Source organism: Danio aesculapii, chromosome 6 (genome assembly GCF_903798145.1).
Source record: "Danio aesculapii chromosome 6, fDanAes4.1, whole genome shotgun sequence".
Classification (NCBI taxonomy): Eukaryota; Metazoa; Chordata; class Actinopteri; order Cypriniformes; family Danionidae; genus Danio; species Danio aesculapii.
The window spans coordinates 20,738,799-20,766,441 of NC_079440.1; the positions used below are offsets into that span (position 1 = coordinate 20,738,799).

General features: G+C 38.5%; 1 protein-coding gene across 1 annotated transcript in view; it reads right to left on the minus strand.

Moving 5' to 3' along the window:
* Window positions 1-1,059: 1,059 nt before the first annotated feature.
* Window positions 1,060-27,643, minus strand: part of LOC130230636 (plexin-B1-like) — a 40,669-nt gene continuing 14,085 nt past the window's right edge. Inside the window, exons 8-15 of the mRNA XM_056459766.1 lie at window positions 26,492-26,576; window positions 24,033-24,199; window positions 21,606-21,766; window positions 6,679-6,826; window positions 6,522-6,586; window positions 6,360-6,435; window positions 6,185-6,259; window positions 1,060-3,339 (exon numbers count right to left, since the gene is read on the minus strand). Of these exons, the coding sequence (XP_056315741.1) occupies window positions 3,235-3,339; window positions 6,185-6,259; window positions 6,360-6,435; window positions 6,522-6,586; window positions 6,679-6,826; window positions 21,606-21,766; window positions 24,033-24,199; window positions 26,492-26,576 (882 nt within the window). The 3' untranslated portion in view covers window positions 1,060-3,234. The remainder of the gene's footprint in view (window positions 3,340-6,184; window positions 6,260-6,359; window positions 6,436-6,521; window positions 6,587-6,678; window positions 6,827-21,605; window positions 21,767-24,032; window positions 24,200-26,491; window positions 26,577-27,643) is intronic.

A 27,643-nucleotide genomic window follows, 5' to 3' on the forward strand; every position in this document is an offset into this window, starting at 1 on the left:
TAAAACTCTTTCCTAGTGTAAATCACTAAGAACTTGTTTAATTTGCTGGCATTTTATTGATTTAACCCTTTTTGTCTCTTTGTTCATATTGTAGGGGTAATTTACAATTTTAACCCAAAGAAAGACCAGTCTCTCAGATGAAGAAGAGCTGGAGTCAGAGATTCAAATAAATAAATGAAGTTTACAGAAGATAGTTTGCAGTTTCATCAAAAATTTCCACGTAGGGTACAATTCTGAACAATATCTTAAGCATATAAACATCAGACATCCACTAGACTGTTTAGAGCTGACTCTGATCACAATCAAATAGAACACACACACACTTAAAAGTACAATCTGTTTCTTATCCAAGACTGAGTGCTCTCTCAGCTGTCTTTATCAAAACTTTAGTTATAGTTATGTAGTTAAGAAAAGATTAATGAGATTTAATAACTTGATTCTATTTCTTTATAATAGCTATTAATTTTAATTATCTGAACTGGTTGCTAATTTATTTGCTGCTAATGTATACTATTTTTTTTCTTTTGTAAATAATAATAATTATTATTATAATAAATAAAACATATTACTGATCATTTAACTGTTTATTTACAATCAAACAGCTCCAGAATATCATATTTGGTCATTTGTTTTGTTTTGTTTGTTTTTGGGAGTATCCCATATTATGGTGGCCATATCCCTCATTTTCCTATCCCAATGTTGACAGGTATGAGCGCCACACTTGTCTCTCTTGCATAAACACAAACCATACTAAAACCTTTTTTAGTATGCTGAAACATTTTACATGCTAAAATTTGGGGCATACTAAAACAGTGTATAAACCAAAATATATAATTATAATATTATTCTTCCGCAGAAGAAAGACAAACAGGTTTAAAATGTCATCAGGGTGAGAAGTTAATTCAATTATTACGTTAATCAAGTTCTTGTTGTCTACAATATAGTATTTTGAGTTCCTGCACACCTAAATCACAATAAACAACAGAAAGAGTTTTAAGCACCAACAACAACAGAGTCTGACAGAACTTTCCAGATGTAAACTTTATTCATCCTATTTTTTAAACTGATGCATAATCTTTGAATGCCCAAATACAATGCCACTTTAGTTCATGTGATGTTATGAAAAAGACAACATATCTTAAATTTGAATTCTCACAATACACATACATTCAGAAATGAAAATCTATAAATCTTCTTAATGTTAAAGTTGTAAGCTTTTTTGTTAAACATCTCTTTTAAACTGTTTACAAGTTTTAAAATAATTTACTTTTTTGAACTTGCCAAACCACTACACAGGAAATCAGTATACACAGGAAATATTTACAAAATTGTAGTATACTAATACAGGGGGGGGGGGGGGGGGTGGCTATTGCGGATGAAAATGAAGAGGGGGGTTGGCAGCAGGGGATAGTCGCGGATGAAAGTGAAGAAGGGGATGTATGAGCCCTCTATTAAGTGTCTAAGAATCGTCCTAAATTCCGCCCCACCCCACCCGTGGTGCCCCTGTACTAAAAACAAAAGGTAAATACCACAGTCACAACTTTCCTCTTGACAACTGAAAAACTATTTCTCTCAAATTTCCATCGTTAAGTGTTTGAGAATGCTCTTCAAATTAAAAGAAGTTAACTGCGACTGAGAAACACATTTACCTATACAGTGGACCAGCACTAATATAATTAAGCATGACTTTACATACAATACAGATCATTATTTTCCCACATGAACGCTAAAACTTTACAATACTATCTTTTATATGTACCTACATACAGTTATCTGTCTTCAAAAAGCCTTGTTGATGAAATGTTAGAGGATGAGACGATTAATCCATTCAGCCCAATATTGGCACAAAAAAACAAGACTAAAAAGCTTAAAAAGACACCACAAGATTAAAAAAACATTTAAAAGTGTCTGAACATGATTTGACCTGACTTGGTGAATAATGGCACTTCAAGGCTCGTACACACCAGGACACTTTTTTTTGCGTTTTTCGTCAGCGTTTTCAGACGTTTTTCCAGATTCAAACCCAAGATGGCACTACACAACTTTAAGTTTCTGACACCCACTTCTAACACAGAAGACAGAAAGTTGACACGCTTGTTGTTAAAGTTTTACTGGTGATTCGAACAAGCATGGATGGGTCAAGTAGCAGCTCTAGCGATGAAGAAATGATTATTGTTCACCAGTGCACTAACATACCTGCCAACACTCCCGTTTTTCTCGGGAGTCTCCCTTATTTCAGATCCATCTCCCGCCACCCTCCCGTTTTGTTATTTCTCCTGGAAAACTCCAGTAATGTCAACCATCACCAACTGGATTTCTTCATCGCTGGAGCTGCTACTTGAGCCATCCATGCTTGTTAGAATTGCCAGTAACTTTTTCTGTGTTACAAGCGGGTGTCAGAAGCTTAAAATTGTGTAGCGCCATCTAATGTCAAGGAGTGATTTTGCATACTCTTCTGCTCGACGGCAGTGAAAATCGCTTGGGTTTGAACCCAGAAAAACGTCTCGTAAAACGCTGATGATAAACGCAAACAAAAAGCATCCCGGTGTGTACGAGCCTTATGTAACAGAGAACAGTGTATGCTTGGCTTAATATTTCTCCAGTGACACATTAATTATGAAAAAGTAAAAAAAAAAATTCTAAAACATTTAAAACGAGTCATTGTTGGGGTTGTTTCTTTGACAGTTTTAGCAAAATCTTAAAATCACATTCAAATGTTTCCCCCAGTGAACAAGAGCAAACGTTCTATAGCTGCGCTGAGCAGAAGAACATTAGCGAAACAAGACCACACAGACAGATGCAGAAAGAAGAGGTAGACAGAGGACAGAACATCTCATAGTGTTCTGTAATAAAGTCATGTCCAAGCAAAAAGCTTATATGTTTTCTTCTGCAGAAAAACACGTCCACTGGGAGTAGATTCATGAACTCAAGGCATCCAGGTTTATAATAAAAAAATGAAAAAGGACATCTGACCAACTCTAATGGGAATACTGTAATCCATATAGTTCTGAATAAAATCATCCCATTCCTACATTCAAAGACTGCAACATTCTACACCCTTCTGGTTTCAATCATCTCCGTTAGTAGATATCAAAATGAATGGAGCATGAGCTTTGTGGAAATCTGCCACACATTTGCAACTGATGCTGTACCTAAAGTACCTGTACCGTGGGTTCACAGTCACCCCTATGAGTGTCTTTGCACTTATTGCTTTCACTTTGACTTTGTCCTTGATCACAAGTCTGTCACTTTATTTTCTACAGCCGCGGCAATCTGTTGAAGCCGGTAGCCAAGCTGCATCTTCTGAGCAGTGGTGTCTTCCTCCAAGGCCGTGATAATCTAACATACCGACAAAAACATAAGCATTTAGGAAAGATGAATTCAGTTAGTTAATTCAGTTTCATTGTTAAAGGAGACCTATTATGCCTCTTTTAAGAAGATGTAAAATAAGGCCCTGTTTACACTAATATGTTTTATTTTTAAAACAGTGTTTTAGAATGAAAATGATCCACGTCCACACTGGCGTTTCACCTAGCTTTCCTGAAAAGATCTCAGTCCACACTACATCGCTGAAAACGCACATCTCGTGAGCACACACACTCTGGTATGCACTGCAGCGTATGTGCACGTCTGAGCTCCAGGCAATCAGCAGGTGCTCTGCAGGCACCTCCCCAGGTGAGAGCAGCACACATCGTACAGTTCATCAAGGATCTACCGCTAGACCCATATCTTACTATAGTTGTTAAACATGATATTTAATTCATCTTGTCTCTATCTAACCACTCTTCTGAATTTTGAATCTACCACTTGTTCTCAGGTAACGTGTTTTGCCTCAGCACAAAGATAAGTTCATTTTCTTTTCGGCTTAGTCCCTTTGTTAATCCGGCGTCACCACAGCAGAATGAACCGCCAACTTATTCAGCACATGTTTTACGCAGCGGATGCCCTTCCAGCTGCAACCCATCTCTGGGAAACATCCATACACTCATTCACACTCATACACTACGGACAATGCAAAGATAAGTTAATATATAAATTTTCGTAGCCACGTACACTGATTCTGCACATTGAGCGATTGCTTTCCTTTATTTCCTATATTGTATAAACTTATTGTATCGCTGATTGCTATTATTGATTATTAAGACTGATATTCAGCAAAAGAGATGTTCAGCAAAAGGGTATGTTTCATATTTTTCAATGAAAATGAAAGGAGGCAGTAATGTTATAGGCTCCATTTTGTTATAAATATGCATACAGTTAAGATGACGCTTATATAAATATGTAGCTAAACGACGCCTCAACATTTTTGATGACCCAATATCAAAATGAAAAAAATAGACAGTTCCTTATATCATGTTTTATTTTATTGTTGTATAAAATAAATGAAATTATAAAATAATAATAATAATGTACAGTGCTCAGCATATATAAGTACACCCCTCACAAATCTATCTTTTTAATTCATATTTTTAATAGGCAGCTACACAATATTATATTTGTGCATATACATTAGATTAGTCGGTACTGAAGCCAAATCTGGAGCTTATCTAACAAAATAATTTACAATAACAGTCCAAAAACGAGTTCACCCAAATTTATATGTTATAGAAAAATATTAAATACAAATTTTAAAAGAAAAAAAAAAAATCAAGAGAAGCAACAAAAAATTTAAAAATTTAGTTGAAATTTTGTAGGTTGTCATTTTGTTTTGCAATTTTTTGCTTGAAGTTAATTGTATTTTCTTTCAATTTCTAAATATGTTTGGTGACAAAAATATTATTTTAATAATTATATCTGTTTAATAAATCTCATTTGTTTAAATGCACCAAAATACATTGCCTATATTCACTGAGAAAAGAATACAAATATTCATTTTCAAAATGAGGTGTACTCAATTATGCTGAGCACTGTATATATATTTGATATATATATTTTACTAATGTATCAGTATATTATTTAACATCTGTACGTTAACATTTTATGATATCAAAATATACAGTTGAAGTCAGAATTATTAGCCCCCCTGAATTATTAGCCCCCCTGTTTATTTTTTTCCCCAATTTCTGTTAACGGAGAGAAGATTTTTTCAACACATTTCTAAACATAATAGTTTTAATAACTCATTTCTAATAACTGATTTTTTAATCTTTGCCATGATGACAAACAGTAAATAATATTTGACTAGATACTTTTCAAGACACTTCTATACAACTTAAAGTGACATTTAAAGGCTTAACTAGGTTAATTAGGTTAACTAGGCAGGTTAGGGTAATTAGGCAAGTTATTGTATAGCAATGGTCTGTTCTGTAGACTATTGGGAAAAACAATAGCCAAAAGGGGCTAATAATTTTGACCTTAAAATTTATTTAAAAAATGTAAAACTGCTTTTATTCTAGCTGTATATAAATAAAACAAATAAGACTTTCTCCAGAAGAAAAAATATTATCAGAAATACTGTGAACATTTCCTTGCTCTGTTAAACATAATTTGGGAAATGTTTAAAAAAAAAAAAAAAAAAAAAATCTAAGGCGGGCTAATAATTCTCACTTCAACTGTACTTTAGAAATTCTAAATGTAAATGTTAATGTGTATACTATTACTAACACATTATCAAATCAAAATCTGAAGGTATTAGTTAATGGATCTGAGCTAGAAGCTTTTTGTTCATCAAGTACCATTAACAAAAATTAATACAGCTTAAAATATATTGCTCATTGTCAATGCTTGTTAATGCACAAACCAGTGGGATGTTTTTGTGAAGTGTAAGCAGATTAATTAATGCTGTAAACGTACAATTTAAGTAAACTTAGTAACTGGAATTAGTAAACTATTCCGATAACTAAAATTATAACTATATTAGAATCCACACAAAAAGACAACAATAATCAGGTTATTACAAGTTTAGTTTCATTCTCTGCAGTTTTGTGGCCTGCTGCTTTAAATACTCAAGCTGATGAAGGATGGATTGTAAGACTGTCAATGTTCTTACTGTTCATCAACTGTACGTTCATCAACTGTAAGAAAGTCTTCTTAAAATCTTAATATAATTTGATTCTAGGTATTCTGAGTATATACATTCTGATGAAAATCACCTTTATATTTTTAGAACTATATTTTTATCATTAACCTTTTATTTCTTATCAGGAATAGTCTTTTGTGTCTGTTTAATCCTCTCACAACTCACCTGGTCATAGTATTTGTTGATGTACTTATAGAGCTCATGCAGGGCCACCAAGTAATTTAATTCTCCAGAATAATTCTGACAAACAAAGCACACATTAAGAGTGTAAACCTCATGAACAGTTAATTACACTTGTAAATGTAACGGTTTAAAGAAAGTGCACAGATGATGGCCATACCCTGGAGAGCTCAGCCAGAGCAGAGTTCATCTCCTGATCGCTGGCAGAGATTGTCTGCTTGATGTCTGCATAATATCTGGGTCAGAAAAATACAGAGATTCAGAACAAGGTGGCTTCCCTATATAGCCTTTATAATGGTTAAGCAGTCCAAGGTCATTTTACCGTTCAACCATCTGTTTGTAGCGAGGTATATCTCTAGCATACAGCAGCTTATTAATAGGTGAATCCTAAATGGATAGTAAGAAACATTTATATTTTAGATATTATAATCTGCAGTCTTTTCAATATTCCACAGTGCCTTCTTTTGTTTGTCTCTTACCCTGCCCAGCTTGTGCTCTGTGGTAGTACAGGAGTCCATGAATGTCTGAGCAATTACTGACAGAACTGCATCCACATTATCAGACACCTGCACATCGAAGATAAACTGAGGGTTCTTCACAATGTTGATCCAGAACCGCAGAGGCAAACTGGAAGCAAAAACAGAGCTGAATCAGTTTATGGGGAAAACTGGATGAGTTTCACACTTGCTCATAAGCTGATGCTTGAATATCTTATTTATTCATCTACAAAGTATTTCCAGTTAAGTGCTTAAATATATATATATATAGTGCTTAAAAATATTTATATAACAAATGTAAAGGCACAGTTTGTGATTTTCACCACCAGAGGGTGCATGTTAACAGAAAAAAATACATATTTACATATTCGAAGAGTTCAGATGCAAAAGCCGCTAAACGCCACTTCCACCAAAAATGAGATAATGACATTGAGTGAATGCTTTAGGCACGTAGAACACCATCAACATATATATTTGCTTCTAATCATCCAAATCGCAGCATCAGCGCATTCAGAAATAACAGTTTGTTGGCAAAAGCTGCTAAATGCCACTTGCCTTTGACAGCAAAAGCCTCTATATCCCGAGAACCAATTAGAAAGTGTGAATTGAATCATATATTTTCAACGTAGCAGCACACTGATATGCCGGCTTTTATAAGGAGACTGTTTTATTCCACTTTTGATGTCGGTTTAAAAAGACGGAGTCTGATGAAATAGATGAGCCTGACCAACTGTCAGTGAATAGCTAATAAAAACATCCCTTACCTCAAAACTGCATTATAAGAAAAAGAAAAAACAATGTACAGTCGGAAGTGTAGCATGCATTCATAAAATGTTTTTGCGCAGCGACGCTACTTCGAATGAGTCTGATTTACTATACATTAAACGGCAACTGCATTCCACGAAAGAAATAGTTAAGATGCCGTTCTTTTATCCCACGTGGATGCTATGAGGATAAAAAAAGAGACCCAAGAGCTTGAGTATGGTAAGAATGAATGAATGACAGCTTCTAAAATTGTCTGAGAGACATTTCCTTTTTGCCCAGTATGCCTACCTTGTGTTTTATTTGCTAATTTAAGCTATTTTAAAAAAGATAAATATAATACATAAAAACTATACATTATTTGTATTACTTTATAATACCTATTAATCTGATAAGATTTTTATATTAATGGACAATGCACAGATATTGATGTTTCACAATGTTTTTACACTACATTATTTGAATCTATCAAGCTTAGTTTACAATGTCTGCAATGTTTACATTGCTGTACTTACATTAAATCTAAATCCCAAATATCAGAAATGACAACAGATGGTTAAGATTTAATTAATGTCAGTTTAATGTTATTGATCAATCCACTTACTTGACAGAATTCATTCATTAATTTTCCTTCTGCATTTTCCCTGGTTTATCACAGTGGAATGAACCGCCATGTACTTGACAGATTTATAGATTTTTAATTGTAGGTGGTTTGTGTAATGTGTTTTATGTTTTGTAAAATAATTAGGGACCGAGCACCAAACGGTGCAAGGCCCTATTGGAATTGCTCCGTTTATTATTATTATTATTATTATTATTATTATTAGGGACCGAGCACCAAACGGTGCAAGGCCCTATTGGAATTGCTCCGTTTATTATTATTAGGGACCGAGCACCTACGGTGCGTAGGCCCTATTGTATCTGTAATGTTTTTTATTATTATTATTATTATTATTATTATTATTATTATTATTATTCCGCCCCTAATCGGGGCACTTTTGAGGGTCTAAACGTGCTCGAAAACTCACGAAACTTTGCACACACATCAAACGCGGCGTAAATGGTCGGCTGATATGGGTCTCGGAAGTGGGCGTGGCAAAATGACTCGACAGCGCCACCTAGAAAATTGATACGGACAAGCCCCCGACACACGAATCACGCACATGCACGAAAATTGGCACACACCTCAAACATGCCAAGACCTACGAAAAAGTCTCAAGGAGCGATATCTCAAACCCAACAGGAAGTCGGATATTTACAGCTTCCTGCGGCGAAAAAGTGGCGTTTTTGCCATTTCCAGCCATTGTATTTTAACTAACTCCTCCTAGGGATTTCATCCGATCGACACCAAAATTGGGTTATGTCATCTAAAGGCCTTGGCGATGTTAAATTGCGAAGCTTTAGAGTTTTCGTCGATGGGCGTGTCCGTGGCGGCCTCGTAAATTTTGACAACTCGCCACGAAACATCAAGTTGTTATAACTCAGGCATGCATTATCCGATCTGCCTCAAAATTCACACACTTGATAACCGTCCTGACCTGAACACGTTTACATGCCAATATCCCAATACAGTTATAGCGCCACCTGCTGGCTACAGGAAATGACATGATTCACAGCGAAACAAACTCCTCCCACAAATTTCATCATATCAGCACCAAATTTGAGTGGTGTCATCTGAAAGCAGTATCGATGATATATTGTGAAGGTCTAGAGTTTTCGTCGATGGGCGTGTCCGTGGCGGACTCGCAAACTTTGATGATTCGCCATGAAACAGGAAGTTGTTATAACTCAGGCATGCATGATCCGATCTGCCTCAAAACTCACACATTTGATAAGTGTCCTGACCTGAACATGTTTACATGCCAATAACTCGATAAAGTTATAGCGCCACCTGCTGGCAAACTTAAAATTGCCTATAACTCAGCCAAACAATATCCGATCTGCCTAAAACTTCACATGGTTGATAAGATTGTTCTCCTGAAGACATCTACATGCCAATTTTGAGTCAGAGTCATAGCGCCACCTGGTGGCAACAGTAAAATTGCCTATAACTCAGCCAAACAAAGTCCGATCTGCCTGAAAATTCACATGGTTGATAAAATTCCACTCCTGAAGACATCTACATGAAAATATTGAGTCACAGTCATAGCGCCACCTGCTGACGGGAGCAAGTTTGGCATAAATCTGTGATTTTCTCAGATTTTTTTATGTATCGGCCTAAATTATTATTGTTCGCGGTTCTCTGTCGTCCTACGGCCACCGGGCGGCGGTGAGCCCGGGTGCGAGGTCCCTATCATCGCTGCTTGCAGCTTTAATTATTATTATTATTATTCTTATTCTTCTCCCGAATGAATCGCGATTTTGAGGGTCTAAACATGCCCGAAAACTCACGAAAATTTGCACACGCCCCAGAAGTGGCGAAAATTTACGTTTGTTATAGGCTTCGGAAGTGGGCGTGGCAAAATGACTCGACAGCGCCACCTAGAAAATTGATACGGACAAGCCCCCGAGCCACGAATCACGCACATGCACGAAAATTGGCACACACCTCAAACATGCCAAGACCTACAAAAAAGTCTCAAGGAGCGATATCTCAAACCCAACAGGAAGTCGGATATTTATGGCTTCCTGCGGCGAAAAAGTGGCGATTTTGACATTTCCAGGCGTTGTACTTTAACGAACTCCTCCTAGGGATTTCATCCGATCGACACCAAAATTGGGTTATGTCATCTAAAGACCTTGGCGATGTTAAATTGCGAAGCTTTACAGTTTTCGTCGATGGGCGTGTCTGTGGCGGCCTCGTAAATTTTGACGACTCGCCATGAAACATCAAGTTGTTATAACTCAGGCATGCATTATCCGATCAGCCTCAAAATTCACACGTTTGATAACCGTCCTGACCTGAACACGTTTACATGCCAATATCCCGATACAGTTATAGCGCCACCTGCTGGCTACAGGAAATGACATGATTTACAGTAAAACAAACTCCTCGCACAAATTTCATCATATCAGCACCAAATTTGAGTGGTGTCATCTGAAAGCAGTATCGATGATATATTGTGAAGGTCTAGAGTTTTCGTCGATGGGCGTGTCCGTGGCGCACTCGCAAACTTTGATGATTCGCCATGAAACATCAAGTTGTTATAACTCAGGCATGCATGATCCGATCTGCCTCAAACCTCACACATTTGATAAGTGTCCTGACCTGAACATGTTTACATGCCAATAACTCCATAAAGTTATAGCGCCACCTGCTGGCAAACTTAAAATTGCCTATAACTCAGCCAAACAATATCCGATCTACCTAAAACTTCACATGGTTGATAAGATTGCTCTCCTGAAGACATGTACATGCCAATATTGAGTCACAGTCATAGCGCCACCTGGTGGCAACAGTAAAATTGCCTATAACTCAGCCAAACAAAGTCCGATTTGCCTAAAAATTCACATGGTTGATAAAATTCCACTCCTGAAGACATCTACATGAAAATGTTGAGTCACAGTCATAGCGCCACCTGCTGACGGGAGCAAGTTTGGCATAAATCTGTGATTTTCTCAGATTTTTTCATATATCGGCCTAAACTATTATTGTTCGCGGTTCTCTGTCGTCCTACGGCCACCGGGCGGCGGTGAGCCCGTGTGCGAGGTCCCTATCATCGCTGCTTGCAGCTTTAATTAGGGACCGAGCACCTACGGTGCGTAGGCCCTATTGTATCTGTAATGTTTTTTATTATTAGGGACCGAGCACCAAACGGTGCAAGGCCCTATTGGAATTGCTCCGTTTTTATTATTATTATTATTATTATTATTATTATTATTATTATTATTATTCCGCCCCTAATCGGGGCACTTTTGAGGGTCTAAACGTGCTCGAAAACTCACGAAACTTTGCACACACATCAAACGCGGCGTAAATGGTCGGCTGATATGGGTCTCGGAAATGGGCGTGGCAAAATGACTCGACAGCGCCACCTAGAAAATTGATACGGACAAGCCCCCGACACACGAATCACGCACATGCACGAAAATTGGCACACACCTCAAACATGCCAAGACCTACGAAAAAGTCTCAAGGAGCGATATCTCAAACCCAACAGGAAGTCAGATATTTACAGCTTCCTGCGGCGAAAAAGTGGCGATTTTGCCATTTCCAGGCGTTGTATTTTAACGAACTCCTCCTAGGGATTTCATCCGATCGACACCAAAATTGGGTTATGTCATCTAAAGGCCTTGGCGATGTTAAATTGCGAAGCTTTAGAGTTTTCGTCGATGGGCGTGTCCGTGGCGGCCTCGCAAACTTTGACGACTCGCCACGAAACATCAAGTTGTTATAACACAGGCATGCATTATCCGATCAGCCTCAAAATTCACACGTTTGATAACCGTCCTGACCTGAACACGTTTACATGCCAATATCCCGATACAGTTATAGCGCCACCTGCTGGCTACAGGAAATGACATGATTTTACATTGTAACAAACTCCTCCCACAAATTTGGTCATATCAGCACCAAATTTGAGAGGTGTCCTCTGAATACTCTAGCGATGATATATTGTGAAGGTCCAGAGTTTTCGTCGATGGGTGTGTCCGTGGCGGCCTCGCAAACTTTGATGGTTCGCCACGAAACAGGAAGTTGTTATAACTCAGGCATGCATGATCCGATCAGCCTCAAAACTCACACATTTGATCACCAACCTGACCTAAACACGCTTACATGCCAATATCCCGATACAGTTATAGCGCCACCTGCTGGCGCCACCTATAAAAATTAAACGGACAGGCCCCCGAGCTACGAATCTCGCACACGCACGAAACTTGGCACACACGTCAAACATGCCAAAACCTACGAAAAAGTCTCTTGGAGCGAAATCTCAAACCCAACAGGAAGTCGGATATTTTTAGCTTCCTGCGGCGAAAAAGTGGCGTTTTTGCCATTTCCAGGCTTTGTACTTTAACAAACTTCTCCTAGGGATTTCATCCGATCGACACCAAAATTGGGTTTTGTCATCTAAAGGCCTTGGCGATGTTAAATTGCGAAGCTTTAGAGCTTTACTCGATGGGCGTGTCCGTGGCGGCCTCGCAAACTTTGACAATTCGCCACAAAACAGAAAGTCATTATAACTCAGGCATACATGATCCGATCTGCCTCAAAATTCACACAATTGATAACCGTCCTGACCTGAACATGTTTACATATCAATATCCAGTTAAAGTTATAGCGCCACCTGCTGGGAACAGTAAAATTGCCTATAACTCAGCCACACAATGTCCGATCGGCCTGAAAATTCACATGGTTGATTAAAATCCACTCCTGAAGACAACTACATGGCAATATTGAGTCACAGTTATAGCGCCACCTGCTGTCAACAATAAAATTGCCTATAACTCAGCCTAACAATGTCCGATCTGCATGAAAATTCACATGGTTGATTAAAATCCTCTCCTGAAGACATCTACATATCAATATTGAGTCACAGTCATAGCGCCACCTGCTGGCAACGGCAAAATTTCCTATAACTCAACCACACAATGTCCGATCTGCCTGAAAATTCACATGGTTGATTAAAATCCACTCCTGAAGACAACTACATGCCAAAATTGAGTCACAGTTATAGCGCCACCTGCTGGCAACAATAAAATTGCCTATAACTCAGAAAAACAATGTCCGATCTGCCTGAAACTTCACATGGTTGTTAAGACTCATCTCCTGAAGACATCTACATGCAAATATTGAGTCACAGTCATAGCGCCACCTGCTGACAGTAGGTAGTTTGGCTTATAACTCATCCACACAATGTCCGATCAGGCTGAAACTTCACATGTTTGATGAGTTTCCACTACTGAAGACATCTACATGCCAATCTTGAGTCACAGTCATAGCGCCACCTGCTGACAGTAGGTAGTTTGGCTTATAACTCATCCACACAATGTCCGATCAGGCTGAAACTTCACATGTTTCATGAGTTTCCACTACTGAAGACATCTACATGCCAATCTTGAGTCACAGTCATAGTGCCACCTGCTGACAGGAGCAAGTATGGCATAAATCTGTGATTTACTCAGATTTTTTTATGTATCGGCTTAAATTATTATTGTTCGCGGTTCTCTGTCGTCCTACGGCCACCGGGCGGCGGTGAGCCCGTGTGCGAGGTCCCTTTCATCGCTGCTTGCAGCTTTAATTATTATTATTATTAGGGACCGAGCACCTACGGTGCGTAGGCCCTATTGTATCTGTAATGTTTTTTATTAGGGACCGAGCACCTACGGTGCGTAGGCCCTATTGTATCTGTAATGTTTTTTATTATTATTATTATTATTATTATTATTATTATTATTATTATTATTCCGCCCCTAATCGGGGCACTTTTGAGGGTCTAAACGTGCTCGAAAACTCACGAAACTTTGCACACACATCAAACGCGGCGTAAATGGTCGGCTGATATGGGTCTCGGAAGTGGGCGTGGCAAAATGACTCGACAGCGCCACCTAGAAAATTGATACGGACAAGCCCCCGACACACGAATCACGCACATGCACGAAAATTGGCACACACCTCAAACATGCCAAGACCTACGAAAAAGTCTCAAGGAGCGATATCTCAAACCCAACAGGAAGTCGGATATTTACAGCTTCCTGCGGCGAAAAAGTGGCGTTTTTGCCATTTCCAGCCATTGTATTTTAACTAACTCCTCCTAGGGATTTCATCCGATCGACACCAAAATTGGGTTATGTCATCTAAAGGCCTTGGCGATGTTAAATTGCGAAGCTTTAGAGTTTTCGTCGATGGGCGTGTCCGTGGCGGCCTCGTAAATTTTGACAACTCGCCACGAAACATCAAGTTGTTATAACTCAGGCATGCATTATCCGATCTGCCTCAAAATTCACACACTTGATAACCGTCCTGACCTGAACACGTTTACATGCCAATATCCCAATACAGTTATAGCGCCACCTGCTGGCTACAGGAAATGACATGATTCACAGCGAAACAAACTCCTCCCACAAATTTCATCATATCAGCACCAAATTTGAGTGGTGTCATCTGAAAGCAGTATCGATGATATATTGTGAAGGTCTAGAGTTTTCGTCGATGGGCGTGTCCGTGGCGGACTCGCAAACTTTGATGATTCGCCATCAAACAGGAAGTTGTTATAACTCAGGCATGCATGATCCGATCTGCCTCAAAACTCACACATTTGATAAGTGTCCTGACCTGAACATGTTTACATGCCAATAACTCGATAAAGTTATAGCGCCACCTGCTGGCAAACTTAAAATTGCCTATAACTCAGCCAAACAATATCCGATCTGCCTAAAACTTCACATGGTTGATAAGATTGTTCTCCTGAAGACATCTACATGCCAATTTTGAGTCAGAGTCATAGCGCCACCTGGTGGCAACAGTAAAATTGCCTATAACTCAGCCAAACAAAGTCCGATCTGCCTGAAAATTCACATGGTTGATAAAATTCCACTCCTGAAGACATCTACATGAAAATATTGAGTCACAGTCATAGCGCCACCTGCTGACGGGAGCAAGTTTGGCATAAATCTGTGATTTTCTCAGATTTTTTTTATGTATCGGCCTAAATTATTATTGTTCGCGGTTCTCTGTCGTCCTACGGCCACCGGGCGGCGGTGAGCCCGGGTGCGAGGTCCCTATCATCGCTGCTTGCAGCTTTAATTATTATTATTATTATTATTATTATTATTCCGCCCCTAATCGGGGCACTTTTGAGGGTCTAAACGTGCTCGAAAACTCACGAAACTTTGCACACACATCAAACGCGGCGTAAATGGTCGGCTGATATGGGTCTCGGAAGTGGGCGTGGCAAAATGACTCGACAGCGCCACCTAGAAAATTGATACGGACAAGCCCCCGAGCCACGAATCACGCACATGCACGAAAATTGGCACACACCTCAAACATGCCAAGACCTACAAAAAAGTCTCAAGGAGCGATATCTCAAACCCAACAGGAAGTCGGATATTTACAGCTTCCTGCGGCGAAAAAGTGGCGTTTTTGCCATTTTCAGGCGTTGTATTTTAACGAACTCCTCCTAGGGATTTCATCCGAGCGACACCAAAATTGGGTTATGTCATCTAAAGGCCTTGGCGATGTTAAATTGCGAAGCTTTAGAGTTTTCGTCGATGGGCGTGTCCGTGGCGGCCTCGCAAACTTTGACGACTCGCCACGAAACAGGAAGTCGTTATAACTCAGGCATGCATTATCCGATCAGCCTCAAAATTCACACGTTTGATAACCGTCCTGACCTGAACACGTTTACATGACAATATCCCGATACAGTTATAGCGCCACCTGCTGGCTACAGGAAATGACATGATTTTACATTGTAACAAACTCCTCCCACAAATTTGGTCATATCAGCACCAAATTTGAGAGGTGTCCTCTGAACACTCTAGCGATGATATATTGTGAAGGTCCAGAGTTTTCGTCGATGGGTGTGTCCGTGGCGGCCTCGCAAACTTTGATGGTTCGCCACGAAACAGGAAGTTGTTATAACTCAGGCATGCATGATCCGATCAGCCTCAAAACTCACACATTTGATCACCGTCCTGACCTGAACACGCTTACATGCCAATATCCCGATAAAGTTATAGCGCCACCTGCTGGCGCCACCTATAAAAATTAAACGGACAGGCCCCCGAGCTACGAATCTCGCACACGCACGAAACTTGGCACACACGTCAAACATGCCAAAACCTACGAAAAAGTCTCTTGGAGCAAAATCTCAAACCCAACAGGAAGTCGTATATTTTTAGCTTCCTGCGGCGAAAAAGTGGCGTTTTTGCCATTTCCAGGCTTTGTACTTTAACGAACTCCTCCTAGGGATTTCATCCAATCGACACCAAAATTGGGTTTTGTCATCTAAAGGCCTTGGCGATGTTAAATTGCGAAGCTTTAGAGCTTTACTCGATGGGCGTGTCCGTGGCGGCCTCGCAAACTTTGACGATTCGCCACAAAACAGGAAGTCATTATACCTCAGGCATACATGATCCGATCTGCCTCAAAATTCACACAATTGATAACCGTCCTGACCTGAACATGTTTACATATCAATATCCAGTTAAAGTTATAGCGCCACCTGCTGGGAACAGTAAAATTGCCTATAACTCAGCCACACAATGTCCGATCTGCCTGAAAATTCACATGGTTGATTAAAATTCTCTCCTGAAGACATCTACATATCAATATTGAGTCACAGTCATAGCGCCACCTGCTGGCAACAATAAAATTGCCTATAACTCAGCCGAACAATGTCCGATCTGCCTGAAACTTCACATGGTTGTTAAGACTCATCTCCTGAAGACATCTACATGCCAATATTGAGTCACAGTCATAGCGCCACCTGCTGACAGGAGCAAGTATGGCATAAATCCTTGATTTTCTCAGGTTTTTTATATATATCGGCTTAAATTATTATTGTTCGCGGTTCTCTGTTGTCCTAAGGCCACCGGTCGGCGGTGAGCCCGTGTGCGAGGTCCCTTTCATCGCTGCTTGCAGCTTTAATTAGGGACCGAGCACCTACGGTGCGTAGGCCCTATTGTAATTGTAATGTTTTTTATTATTATTATTATTATTATTATTATTATTATTATTATTATTATTCCGCCCCTAATCGGGGCACTTTTGAGGGTCTAAACGTGCTCGAAAACTCACGAAACTTTGCACACACATCAAACGCGGCGTAAATGGTCGGCTGATATGGGTCTCGGAAGTGGGCGTGGCAAAATGACTCCACAGCGCCACCTAGAAAATTGATACGGACAAGCCCCCGAGCCACGAATCACGCACACGCACGAAAATTGGCACACACCTCAAACATGCCAAGACCTACAAAAAAGTCTCAAGGAGCGATATCTCAAACCCAACAGGAAGTCGGATATTTACGGCTTCCTGCGGCGAAAAAGTGGCGTTTTTGCCATTTTCAGGCGTTGTATTTTAACGAACTCCTCCTAGGGATTTCATCCGATCGACACCAAAATTGGGTTATGTCATCTAAAGGCCTTGGCGATGTTAAATTGCGAAGCTTTAGAGTTTTCGTCGATGGGCGTGTCCGTGGCGGCCTCGCAAACTTTGACGACTCGCCACGAAACAGGAAGTCGTTATAACTCAGGCATGCATTATCCGATCAGCCTCAAAATTCACACGTTTGATAACCGTCCTGACCTGAACACGTTTACATGACAATATCCCGATACAGTTATAGCGCCACCTGCTGGCTACAGGAAATGACATGATTTTACATTGTAACAAACTCCTCCCACAAATTTGGTCATATCAGCACCAAATTTGAGAGGTGTCCTCTGAACACTCTAGCGATGATATATTGTGAAGGTCCAGAGTTTTCGTCGATGGGTGTGTCCGTGGCGGCCTCGCAAACTTTGATGGTTCGACACGAAACAGGAAGTTGTTATAACTCAGGCATGCATGATCCGATCAGCCTCAAAACTCACACATTTGATCACCGTCCTGACCTGAACACGCTTACATGCCAATATCCTGATACAGTTATAGCGCCACCTGCTGGCGCCACCTATAAAAATTAAACGGACAGGCCCCCGAGCTACGAATCTCGCACACGCACGAAACTTGGCACACACGTCAAACATGCCAAAACCTACGAAAAAGTCTCTTGGAGCGAAATCTCAAACCCAACAGGAAGTCGTATATTTTTAGCTTCCTGCGGCGAAAAAGTGGCGTTTTTGCTATTTCCAGGCTTTGTACTTTAACGAACTCCTCCTAGGGATTTCATCCGATCGACACCAAAATTGGGTTTTGTCATCTAAAGGCCTTGGCGATGTTAAATTGCGAAGCTTTAGAGCTTTACTCGATGGGCGTGTCCGTGGCGGCCTCGCAAACTTTGACAATTCGCCACAAAACAGAAAGTCATTATAACTCAGGCATACATGATCCGATCTGCCTCAAAATTCACACAATTGATAACCGTCCTGACCTGAACATGTTTACATATCAATATCCAGTTAAAGTTATAGCGCCACCTGCTGGGAACAGTAAAATTGCCTATAACTCAGCCACACAATGTCCGATCGGCCTGAAAATTCACATGGTTGATTAAAATCCACTCCTGAAGACAACTACATGGCAATATTGAGTCACAGTTATAGCGCCACCTGCTGTCTACAATAAAATTGCCTATAACTCAGCCAAACAATGTCCGATCTGCCTGAAACTTCACATGGTTGTTAAGACTCATCTCCTGAAGACATCTACATGCCAATATTGAGTCACAGTCATAGCGCCACCTGCTGACAGTAGGTAGTTTGGCTTATAACTCATCCACACAATGTCCGATCAGGCTGAAACTTCACATGTTTGATGAGTTTCCACTACTGAAGACATCTACATGCCAATCTTGAGTCACAGTCATAGCGCCACCTGCTGACAGGAGCAAGTATGGCATAAATCTGTGATTTTCTCAGATTTTTTTATGTATCGGCTTAAATTATTATTGTTCGCGGTTCTCTGTCGTCCTACGGCCACCGGGCGGCGGTGAGCCCGTGTGCGAGGTCCCTATCATCGCTGCTTGCAGCTTTAATTATTATTATTATTCTTATTCTTCTCCCGAATGAATCGCGATTTTGAGGGTCTAAACATGCCCGAAAACTCACGAAAATTTGCACACGCCCCAGAAGTCGCGAAAATTTACGTTTCTTATAGGCTTCGGAAGTGGGCGTGGCAAAATGACTCGACAGCGCCACCTAGAAAATTGATACGGACAAGCCCCCGAGCCACGAATCACGCACATGCACGAAAATTGGCACACACCTCAAACATGCCAAGACCTACAAAAAAGTCTCAAGGAGCGATATCTCAAACCCAACAGGAAGTCGGATATTTACGGCTTCCTGCGGCGAAAAAGTGGCGATTTTGCCATTTCCAGGCGTTGTACTTTAACGAACTCCTCCTAGGGATTTCATCCGATCGACACCAAAATTGAGTCATGTCATCTAAAGGCCTTGGCGATGTTAAATTGCGAAGCTTTAGAGTTTTCGTCGATGGGCGTGTCCGTGGCGGCCTCGTAAATTTTGACGACTCGCCACGAAACATCAAGTTGTTATAACTCAGGCATGCATTATCTGATCTGCCTCAAAATTCACACGTTTGATAACCGTCCTGACCTGAACACGTTTACATGACAATATCCCGATACAGTTATAGCGCCACCTGCTGGCTACAGGAAATAGCAAGATTTACAGTGAAACAAACTCCTCCCACAAATTTTATCATATCAGCACCAAATTTGAGTGGTGTCATCTGAAAGCAGTATCGATGATATATTGTGAAGGTCTAGAGTTTTCGTTGATGGGCGTGTCCGTGGCGGACTCGCAAACTTTGATGATTCGCCATGAAACATCAAGTCGTTATAACTCAGGCATGCATGATCCGATCTGCCTCAAAACTCACACATTTGATAAGTGTCCTGACCTGAACATGTTTACATGCCAATAACTCGATAGAGTTATAGCGCCACCTGCTGGCAAACTTAAAATTGCCTATAACTCAGCCAAACAATATCCGATCTGCCTAAAACTTCACATGGTTTATAAGATTGCTCTCCTGAAGACATCTACATGCCAATATTGAGTCACAGTCATAGCGCCACCTGGTGGCAACAGTAAAATTGCCTATAACTCAGCCAAACAATGTCTGATCTGCCTGAAAATTCACATGGTTGATTAAAATCCTCTCCTGAAGACATCTACATGAAAATATTGAGTCACAGTCATAGCGCCACCAGCTGACGGGAGCAAGTTTGGCATAAATCTGTGATTTTCTCAGATTTTTTTATGTATCGGCCTAAATTATTATTGTTCGCGGTTCTCTGTCATCCTACGGCCGCCGGGCGGCGGTGAGCCCGGGTGCGAGGTCCCTATCATCGCTGCTTGCAGCTTTAATTTCTAATTGCATCTTTAGTGATTTTCCCAATCACTTTCCCAGTCTTGTCCCAATAGATGGATTTTGAGGTTTTTGCAAAAAAAAAAAAATCACAAGTGGATTTAGCTGGTTTTGACGCAAAAGAAAATTTACCTTGTTAAATACCAAAGAATTGTCTAAAGTGATATTTTTAAAAAAAAAGTTATTTTATTTACTAGCTAATAACCTTATCATTACATATAAAATGAAACTTCTGAACCTAATCAGAGGAGCCTGATAGAAAATGCTCATTTAAAAGAAAAGAGGTCAGATGGATTTAGAGAGTTTTGGCTGAACTCTTCATTTCCAGTTTGACATTGAGAGTGGAATCATGGGAGTTTTCATCTTCATTACATCTTACGGGGCAGAAAGCATGTTCATGAATGAGCTAAACTATTCTAAACTTATTATCATGGTTGTATGAAGCGGAGTAAGACTGAAAGCCCTTAAAGTGAAACTAGATGGCTGAAGCAATTGCTGATGAGAGACGAGAGTGAGTGGCACAAAAGCAGTGGTGCTTTTATTATGCAACAGTCAACCACATCCAGTTCGTCTAGTCATGATCATGTGGAGAAGAAGCAGCACTTTTTAAATCCCACTCTGTCCAGTCTAATAAAATGCACAACATATTAAAGTGTTTTTTCCCCATTTTCTATAAAAATCAAACCAAAAATCAATAGTGTGTGAATGACAGACCGGCTGTAGACCGGCCCTTGTCCACCAGCTCATCAAAATTTTTGGCCAGAGTCCGACCCGTAGCCCATTTTTTTCCCACCAAACAGCTTATACTGTTACAGCCATTAAAATATACCAGATTTGTATTTAATATAAAGTACTTTTTTCGTTTTATATTTTCGTTTTACTGATAAATTGTGATTTTTAAATATGAGCCATCGCAGGAAAGCAGATTTGATTTTAGCAGCTGATCATGTGACGCACTGAATATTTTTAATCACACTGGTGTGATCGTATGTTCCAGAGACCAGCCAAGACTGATCACACTGCTATGGTATGATTTTACGCATTAAAGGCTTAACAGAGAGACAGATTGTCATTGCATATTGTGTATTAATAGGTGATTAAGGTACTGGAACGTTGCAGATATGTCATTTTGTGAATGATAATAAAATGTTGTACAAAGACTGAATCTTAAAATGTTAAGCATTGATTAATTTGTGAGTACCTGTTGGTTTTCCAGATGTGAATGGTCTCAGAGTCTGAAATGCCATGGCGGACTGCCTGATCATCCAGCAAGTCAAAGAAATATTTGATTGCCAGAGGAACCGGTCGACTAGTGCTTAGAATAACTGTGAACAGATCATCCACAAACTTCTGCAGTGTACCCTATAAAAACCAAAAAAAAAGCATGTTAACATAGAATTGTAGGGCCTAAAAGTAAGATTTATTTAATTGCCGGTGACTAACATTTATTGGCCTTAAATAATTTCTACCAACAACAGAAATGTGATTTATTTCATTATTTCAAAACAGCTAGAGCAAATTATGTATTATAATTATTCTCTAGCGTATTATTATTAATAATAATAATAAAATGACAGTAGCACAATCGCCTCAGAGCAAGAAGGTCGCTGGTTCGAGCCCCGGCTGGGTCAGTTGGCATTTCTGTGTGGAGTTTGCATGTTCTCCCCGTGTTTGCATGGGTTTCCTCCACAGTCCAAAAGACATGCGCTATAGGTAAATTGAATAAGCTAAATTGTCCGTAGTTTATGTTAGTGTGTGCAAGAGTGTATGGGTGTTTCCCAGTGTTGGGTTGCGGCTGGAAGGGTATCCGCTTTATAAAACATATGCTGGATAAGTTGGCGGTTTATTGCGCTGTGGCGACCCCTGATTAATAAAGGGACTAAGCCGAAAAGAAAATGAATGAATGAATGAATAAAACAACAGACTAACCCTTGTGCATTGTTCAAATTTACTAACCTTTTGTTATGTTAGGGATAAAAACATCAAGTGAATTAAACTACTGTAAAATGCATCATATAAATTTTTTTTTTTTTCAGTTTTTTTTTTTGCATAAATCTGTTAATCAACCTCAGTCCTGATCAAAACTACTAAATGTTATGCGTTTATATGCGTTATACGTAATTATGTATTTTACGTATTACGATGTATTTTCAATATAAAAAGTATTTGTGGACTGGATTTTTTTTAACCTTTTATCACAGTCTTGGACATGTGAAAGATTAGTAACAACATTGGCTTTGATGCAATTCATGATTAGATTTTGATTAGATAAAAAGTTTTTTCTCCATAATTTACTGTTACTGTTTACTGTTTTTGCTCCACTGACTTCCATTATAACCACATTTAATGGTACATAAATACACAGTCTTTGTTTTTATTTATTCCATGTAGTTCTGAGAGCTGAGATGCATACTTTGATTTACTCAGACACATCAAGGTAAGTGTGTAAAGGTCAGTTTTAAACACTCACAGACACACACTTTACTTTGCTGTTATCCTACATATAAAATTCAGCAACTAAGCTTTTTTTTGCACAGGCCTATCTAAAGTGTTAATGCCAACTGATGATCAACAGTAAAAATGACAAATATGACCTCTTCCCAACATGGATTTGTAACCAAAAGATGTGTTTATAATGAAAGTCAATAGGGAAAAAACAACCACCAACAGTAAATTAGAGAGAGAAAAAATAATATGAATCAAAAACAAAGCATCAAAGGCAATGTTGTTTCACATGTCCAAGACTTTGATAAAAGGTTAAAAAATCCAGTCCACAATTACTTTTTATTTTAAAAATACATCCTTTTATGTGCTTTTTCCCCCACCGAATCAGTCAAATCATTTATGAATTTGCCAATTAAAGAGTTAAAATCCTGTACTTTTTAAAAACATTTAGTAGTTTTGATTAGGACTGAGGTTGATTATTGATCTGATGCTTTTTACAGCAGTTTAATTTGGTGGATGTTTTCATCCTAAACATAACAAAAGGATAGTAAATTTCCCCAAAGTGTATTGTTGTTTTTTTCAATTCAAAGCATTTTCTGAAAATATGTGTCAAAATAAGATTTGTCACCAAAAATCATTCTGCTAGCTGAAACACAGAAATGGTTATGGCCAAATTAAGACTCAAAATTAACGCAGAGAGGATGAAAACCTCCCCAACAGCACATAAGGGTTTAAATGGATGACTAAAGATACATTTCTATAATACTAATTAACGTAAAATATGTCATACATATAGTTATCATTAATTAAAACAAGAATATATTCTTTTATATAACAACAATACATTTATATTGCTGCACATTTAAATTGACTCCTTAAAATTTCATCAGGTTACACACTTGTTTAATTGCAACTGTTTGCAGGGATGCAAACTCATCAGGGGTAAAAGGGGTGACAAAGATGCAAGACTCTTGCATCATTTCTCTACCTGTTTTATGAAATTCTTAGTGATTTATGCTTGGCAAATGTTAAATTTATACCCTGGGTGTATATTTATTCATTTATTTTTAGAATTAGCAACTTAGAATTAGAATTAGGAAAAAGAGGAACATGACTGATATGAGTTTGGCTTCTTTGTATGTCTGTATCTATAGGCTTTGTGAATGTGCATTTGTCAGGACACCTTCATTGACAGGAGTCGCGTGAGATAAATCTCTGGAATGGTCTTGGCTCGTTCTCGTTCTTTTAAACTCCCTCGTCTGTGTTTGGGTAACTCTGGCTCCTCGCTGGCCTTCACCAGATGCCACAGCCTCACTCCTCCTTCATCTGCATCCTCCAGCATGGGCGTCTCTGCATAGTCAAAATTCAAGCGGTTCAAATGAAGCAATATATTCAAGAGATGAACGCAGAACACAAAAAAAGGCTAGCTACACATATAAAACGTACGCTTCAATTATTTATTTCAAAATGTAATCTCTATTTACGTGTAGTTGGTTTTAAAAAATGATAAAGTGTCTTTAAGTAATAGCAGCTTTACAGTAACACAAATTTCCAACTGAAATGGAATATTGAGTAGGTGGTGGGGTTTAATTTTGCACTGTAATGGCAAATTAGTTTCTTCCTATTCACAAGGAATACATTTTTATGTGAAGACCGAAATTAAATAAAGTCAGAATAAGTTTGTTTTTTAAGTGCTTTTATTCTCCGGAGAATGATCTGTTTAAAAACAGACAGCCTCTGTGAGCAAAATAATTCCAAGCATAGGCTCACAAGCATTTTTAAAGACAAATGCTGCATCCCAATTCACATATCTGTCCTAAATAGTATTTGAAAATAGAATAAGCATGTTCCAAATCATAGTATGTTGAAAATAGTATGCCAAAAGTTCCTGGATGGTTTACTATATCTGGTAAAAACCGTAAGCATATTAGTGTCCATACTCTAACCGCTGATATTGCCCCCAATACATTGCGCGTTGAATGTGAATTTGATTCTAACTAAATACGCAGGTGAAAAGTGTAAATAAACAACAAACAAGGTGGACGCGCGAGACCAACCTTAAAGTAGAGAGGCTTCTGTAAAGATGTTTGTATGACTGTTAATTAATATCTAGCCAACTGGAAAATATTTAAATCATGTTTTCCGTATTATATTTAATCTGCAACAACAATGTGAACTTGTATAAAGATGTGTTTGGACATTAACGTCTGAATGCATAATTATCCAAAGACCTGAGGAGATTTCTCTGCATGAAAAAACTTGTGAAAGGGAGATTAACCTACTGCTACTTCTCCAATAAGGTAGGAAATTAAATATGACAGAAATGTGGATGATTGACAGGGCTTATAACTAAGCAACAACGATCTGTGAATGAGGCAGTAGTATGTCCCAAAGCTTGCATACTCTTCTGTTACACACTCAAAGGTATATTTTCCTTCACAAAAAAAGTACATACTTTTAGGGCGTAGTATAGAATGCAAATTGGGACACATCAAATGATTTAGGTAAGAATTTCTCTACAGCTCCTTAACTGTTAAACAACCAGTAGATTACATTCGATAGCTCAATGATTATAAAGCATTTAATCTTTACTTTAGCAAAACCTTAATCAACTTATAATATCGATATATAATTATCAATCATCAATATATGATCATCAGTGTAAAAAATTTCCATCACCGCACTCATTCTTTTTCACTTGCGGCAAACTAACTGTTAGGGTGGCTAAGCATGTTTCACCTACATCATCAAACTAATGTCATCAGAGAAACACTACATTACAAAGAATGGTTAGATTTTGAATGCTTTTGAATGAAAGTTTTAACTTGCACAGATTAATCGTTCACCTTAAAACTACCATTGTGTGCTAGCAAAATAAACATTGTAAATTTAGATTTCATGCAGTACTTATTCTCCAAGTGTGGAAAACGGAGAAAATGTGTTGTTTGTTTTTATTTAGCATTCATTCATTTTCATATGTGTTGCTATGATGCTCTGAAATATTGCCTGGTTACTGTGCAGCTGCTTGATGTAATGTATGCTACCAAGTTTCTAACATATCTTACCACACTGCATAGCATTTTTAGCACAATGTTCAGGTTTCATTGTGTTCCTAGCATGTCTTAACATTAGTTATAGATTATATGATCTCATCTTGACACACACTGATAATCTGTTGAACTGAATGTTAGATATAGACTATATTAATTAATGGACAAATCTTTTCACAAATTTCTTTTTTTGTTTGTTTATGGAGTCTTGTATATTTACTCTAGTTATGTGTATTCAAATTATTGCTATACACTCTCAGAAAAAAAGCTACAATGTTGTACCAAAGAAGGTACAAACCCTTGTCACTGGGGCAGTACTTTTTTACGGAAGAGGACTGTACCTTAAGACAAAGAAACAAATTTATAACATTGTAGTTTGTACCTTTAAGGACATGATTTGTACTTGGGAAAGCAAAATGTACCTGTGGTTTATAAAACCTGCAGGTACAATATTGTACCTTCATCAAAGGGAGTGTACTATTAGTTATCACCAGAGCCTTCCATTTTTAGCTTAAATGTTTCAAAATTAATCTAAACGATTGTGTGTTGTGTGTATGTGAACATGAACACTATACACAGTCATTTTACTTACTCTCCCCGGCGATGTAATCGTGGGTATCATGGTGAATGTGTTTGCTGTGGCGTGGCACTAAAGCAACAGTTGCACCATCTGGAACCTAAAATCCAAAAATATGCGAAGAAAAAAAGTGAAAAACTATTCTTGGTAACACTTTACAACATTAATTAACTAGCATTAGTTTTTATTCATCTCTGTTTACAGCAATACAACATACAACTGGGGTTTGATTTATACAATTAGCAAGGAAACATTCCTTAAAGTGAATCTACACCAAAACAAATTAGAATTTATTTATTAATGATTATGGCTCATATGAAGATTTAAAGTGGTTCAATGAAGAATATATGCAAGTTAAATATGTTGCGCACATTTTCCCATCATGTTAATTTTTTAATTTTTTTACAACTTTTGAGTGGGAAGTGGCATACGCACATTTGCACTCCTGTTTTGTCCATACGCCTAGTCACTTATTGTATTGGTTGGGTCAAGTCCATTAAAAATATAATGGGTTTAAATTGTAAAATTCAATGGATTTTGATCTACAAATAAATGTAATGAATTTTACAAAAATGTTACAAACTGACTAATTAATAGGATGAGAGCTATGAATATATAGTGAGAGTTTGATCAATTAATTGCCAGTTCATTCCACTGTGGCAATCCCTGATAAATCAGGCATTAGGCTGTAGGAAAGTGAGTGAGTTTGATGAATTCAATACCCAAATAAATTCAATTTGATTTTAAAATAATCTTATTAATCAAATAATATGTGAATATGTTCTAAGTTTAATAAATTCTTTATATTTTCCATATTTCTGTCATGACATCTCTGAGAGATTTAGCATGGTAATGAATTAAAACTTACATTTAGATTTAACCAGCACTTTTAAATTTTTTTTTATGTTCTGAATCAAGCAGACATTGGACTCCAATGGCTTGTGTCTTTATTGGCACATTCTATACTATAGGGTTGCCAATTACTTGGACTCTTTCTTCAGGTTTCTTAGTGAAAACACACTACAGACTGAACTGGACCTATTAGCCTGTGCATCCAAACAGAATTTCATGACAGGAATTTATATGCATTTGTTTTGTTTTTTAGATTTCATACAACATTGAGTAGATTTCTATAGAATTTATTGGACTACACTTGGAAAATTCTGA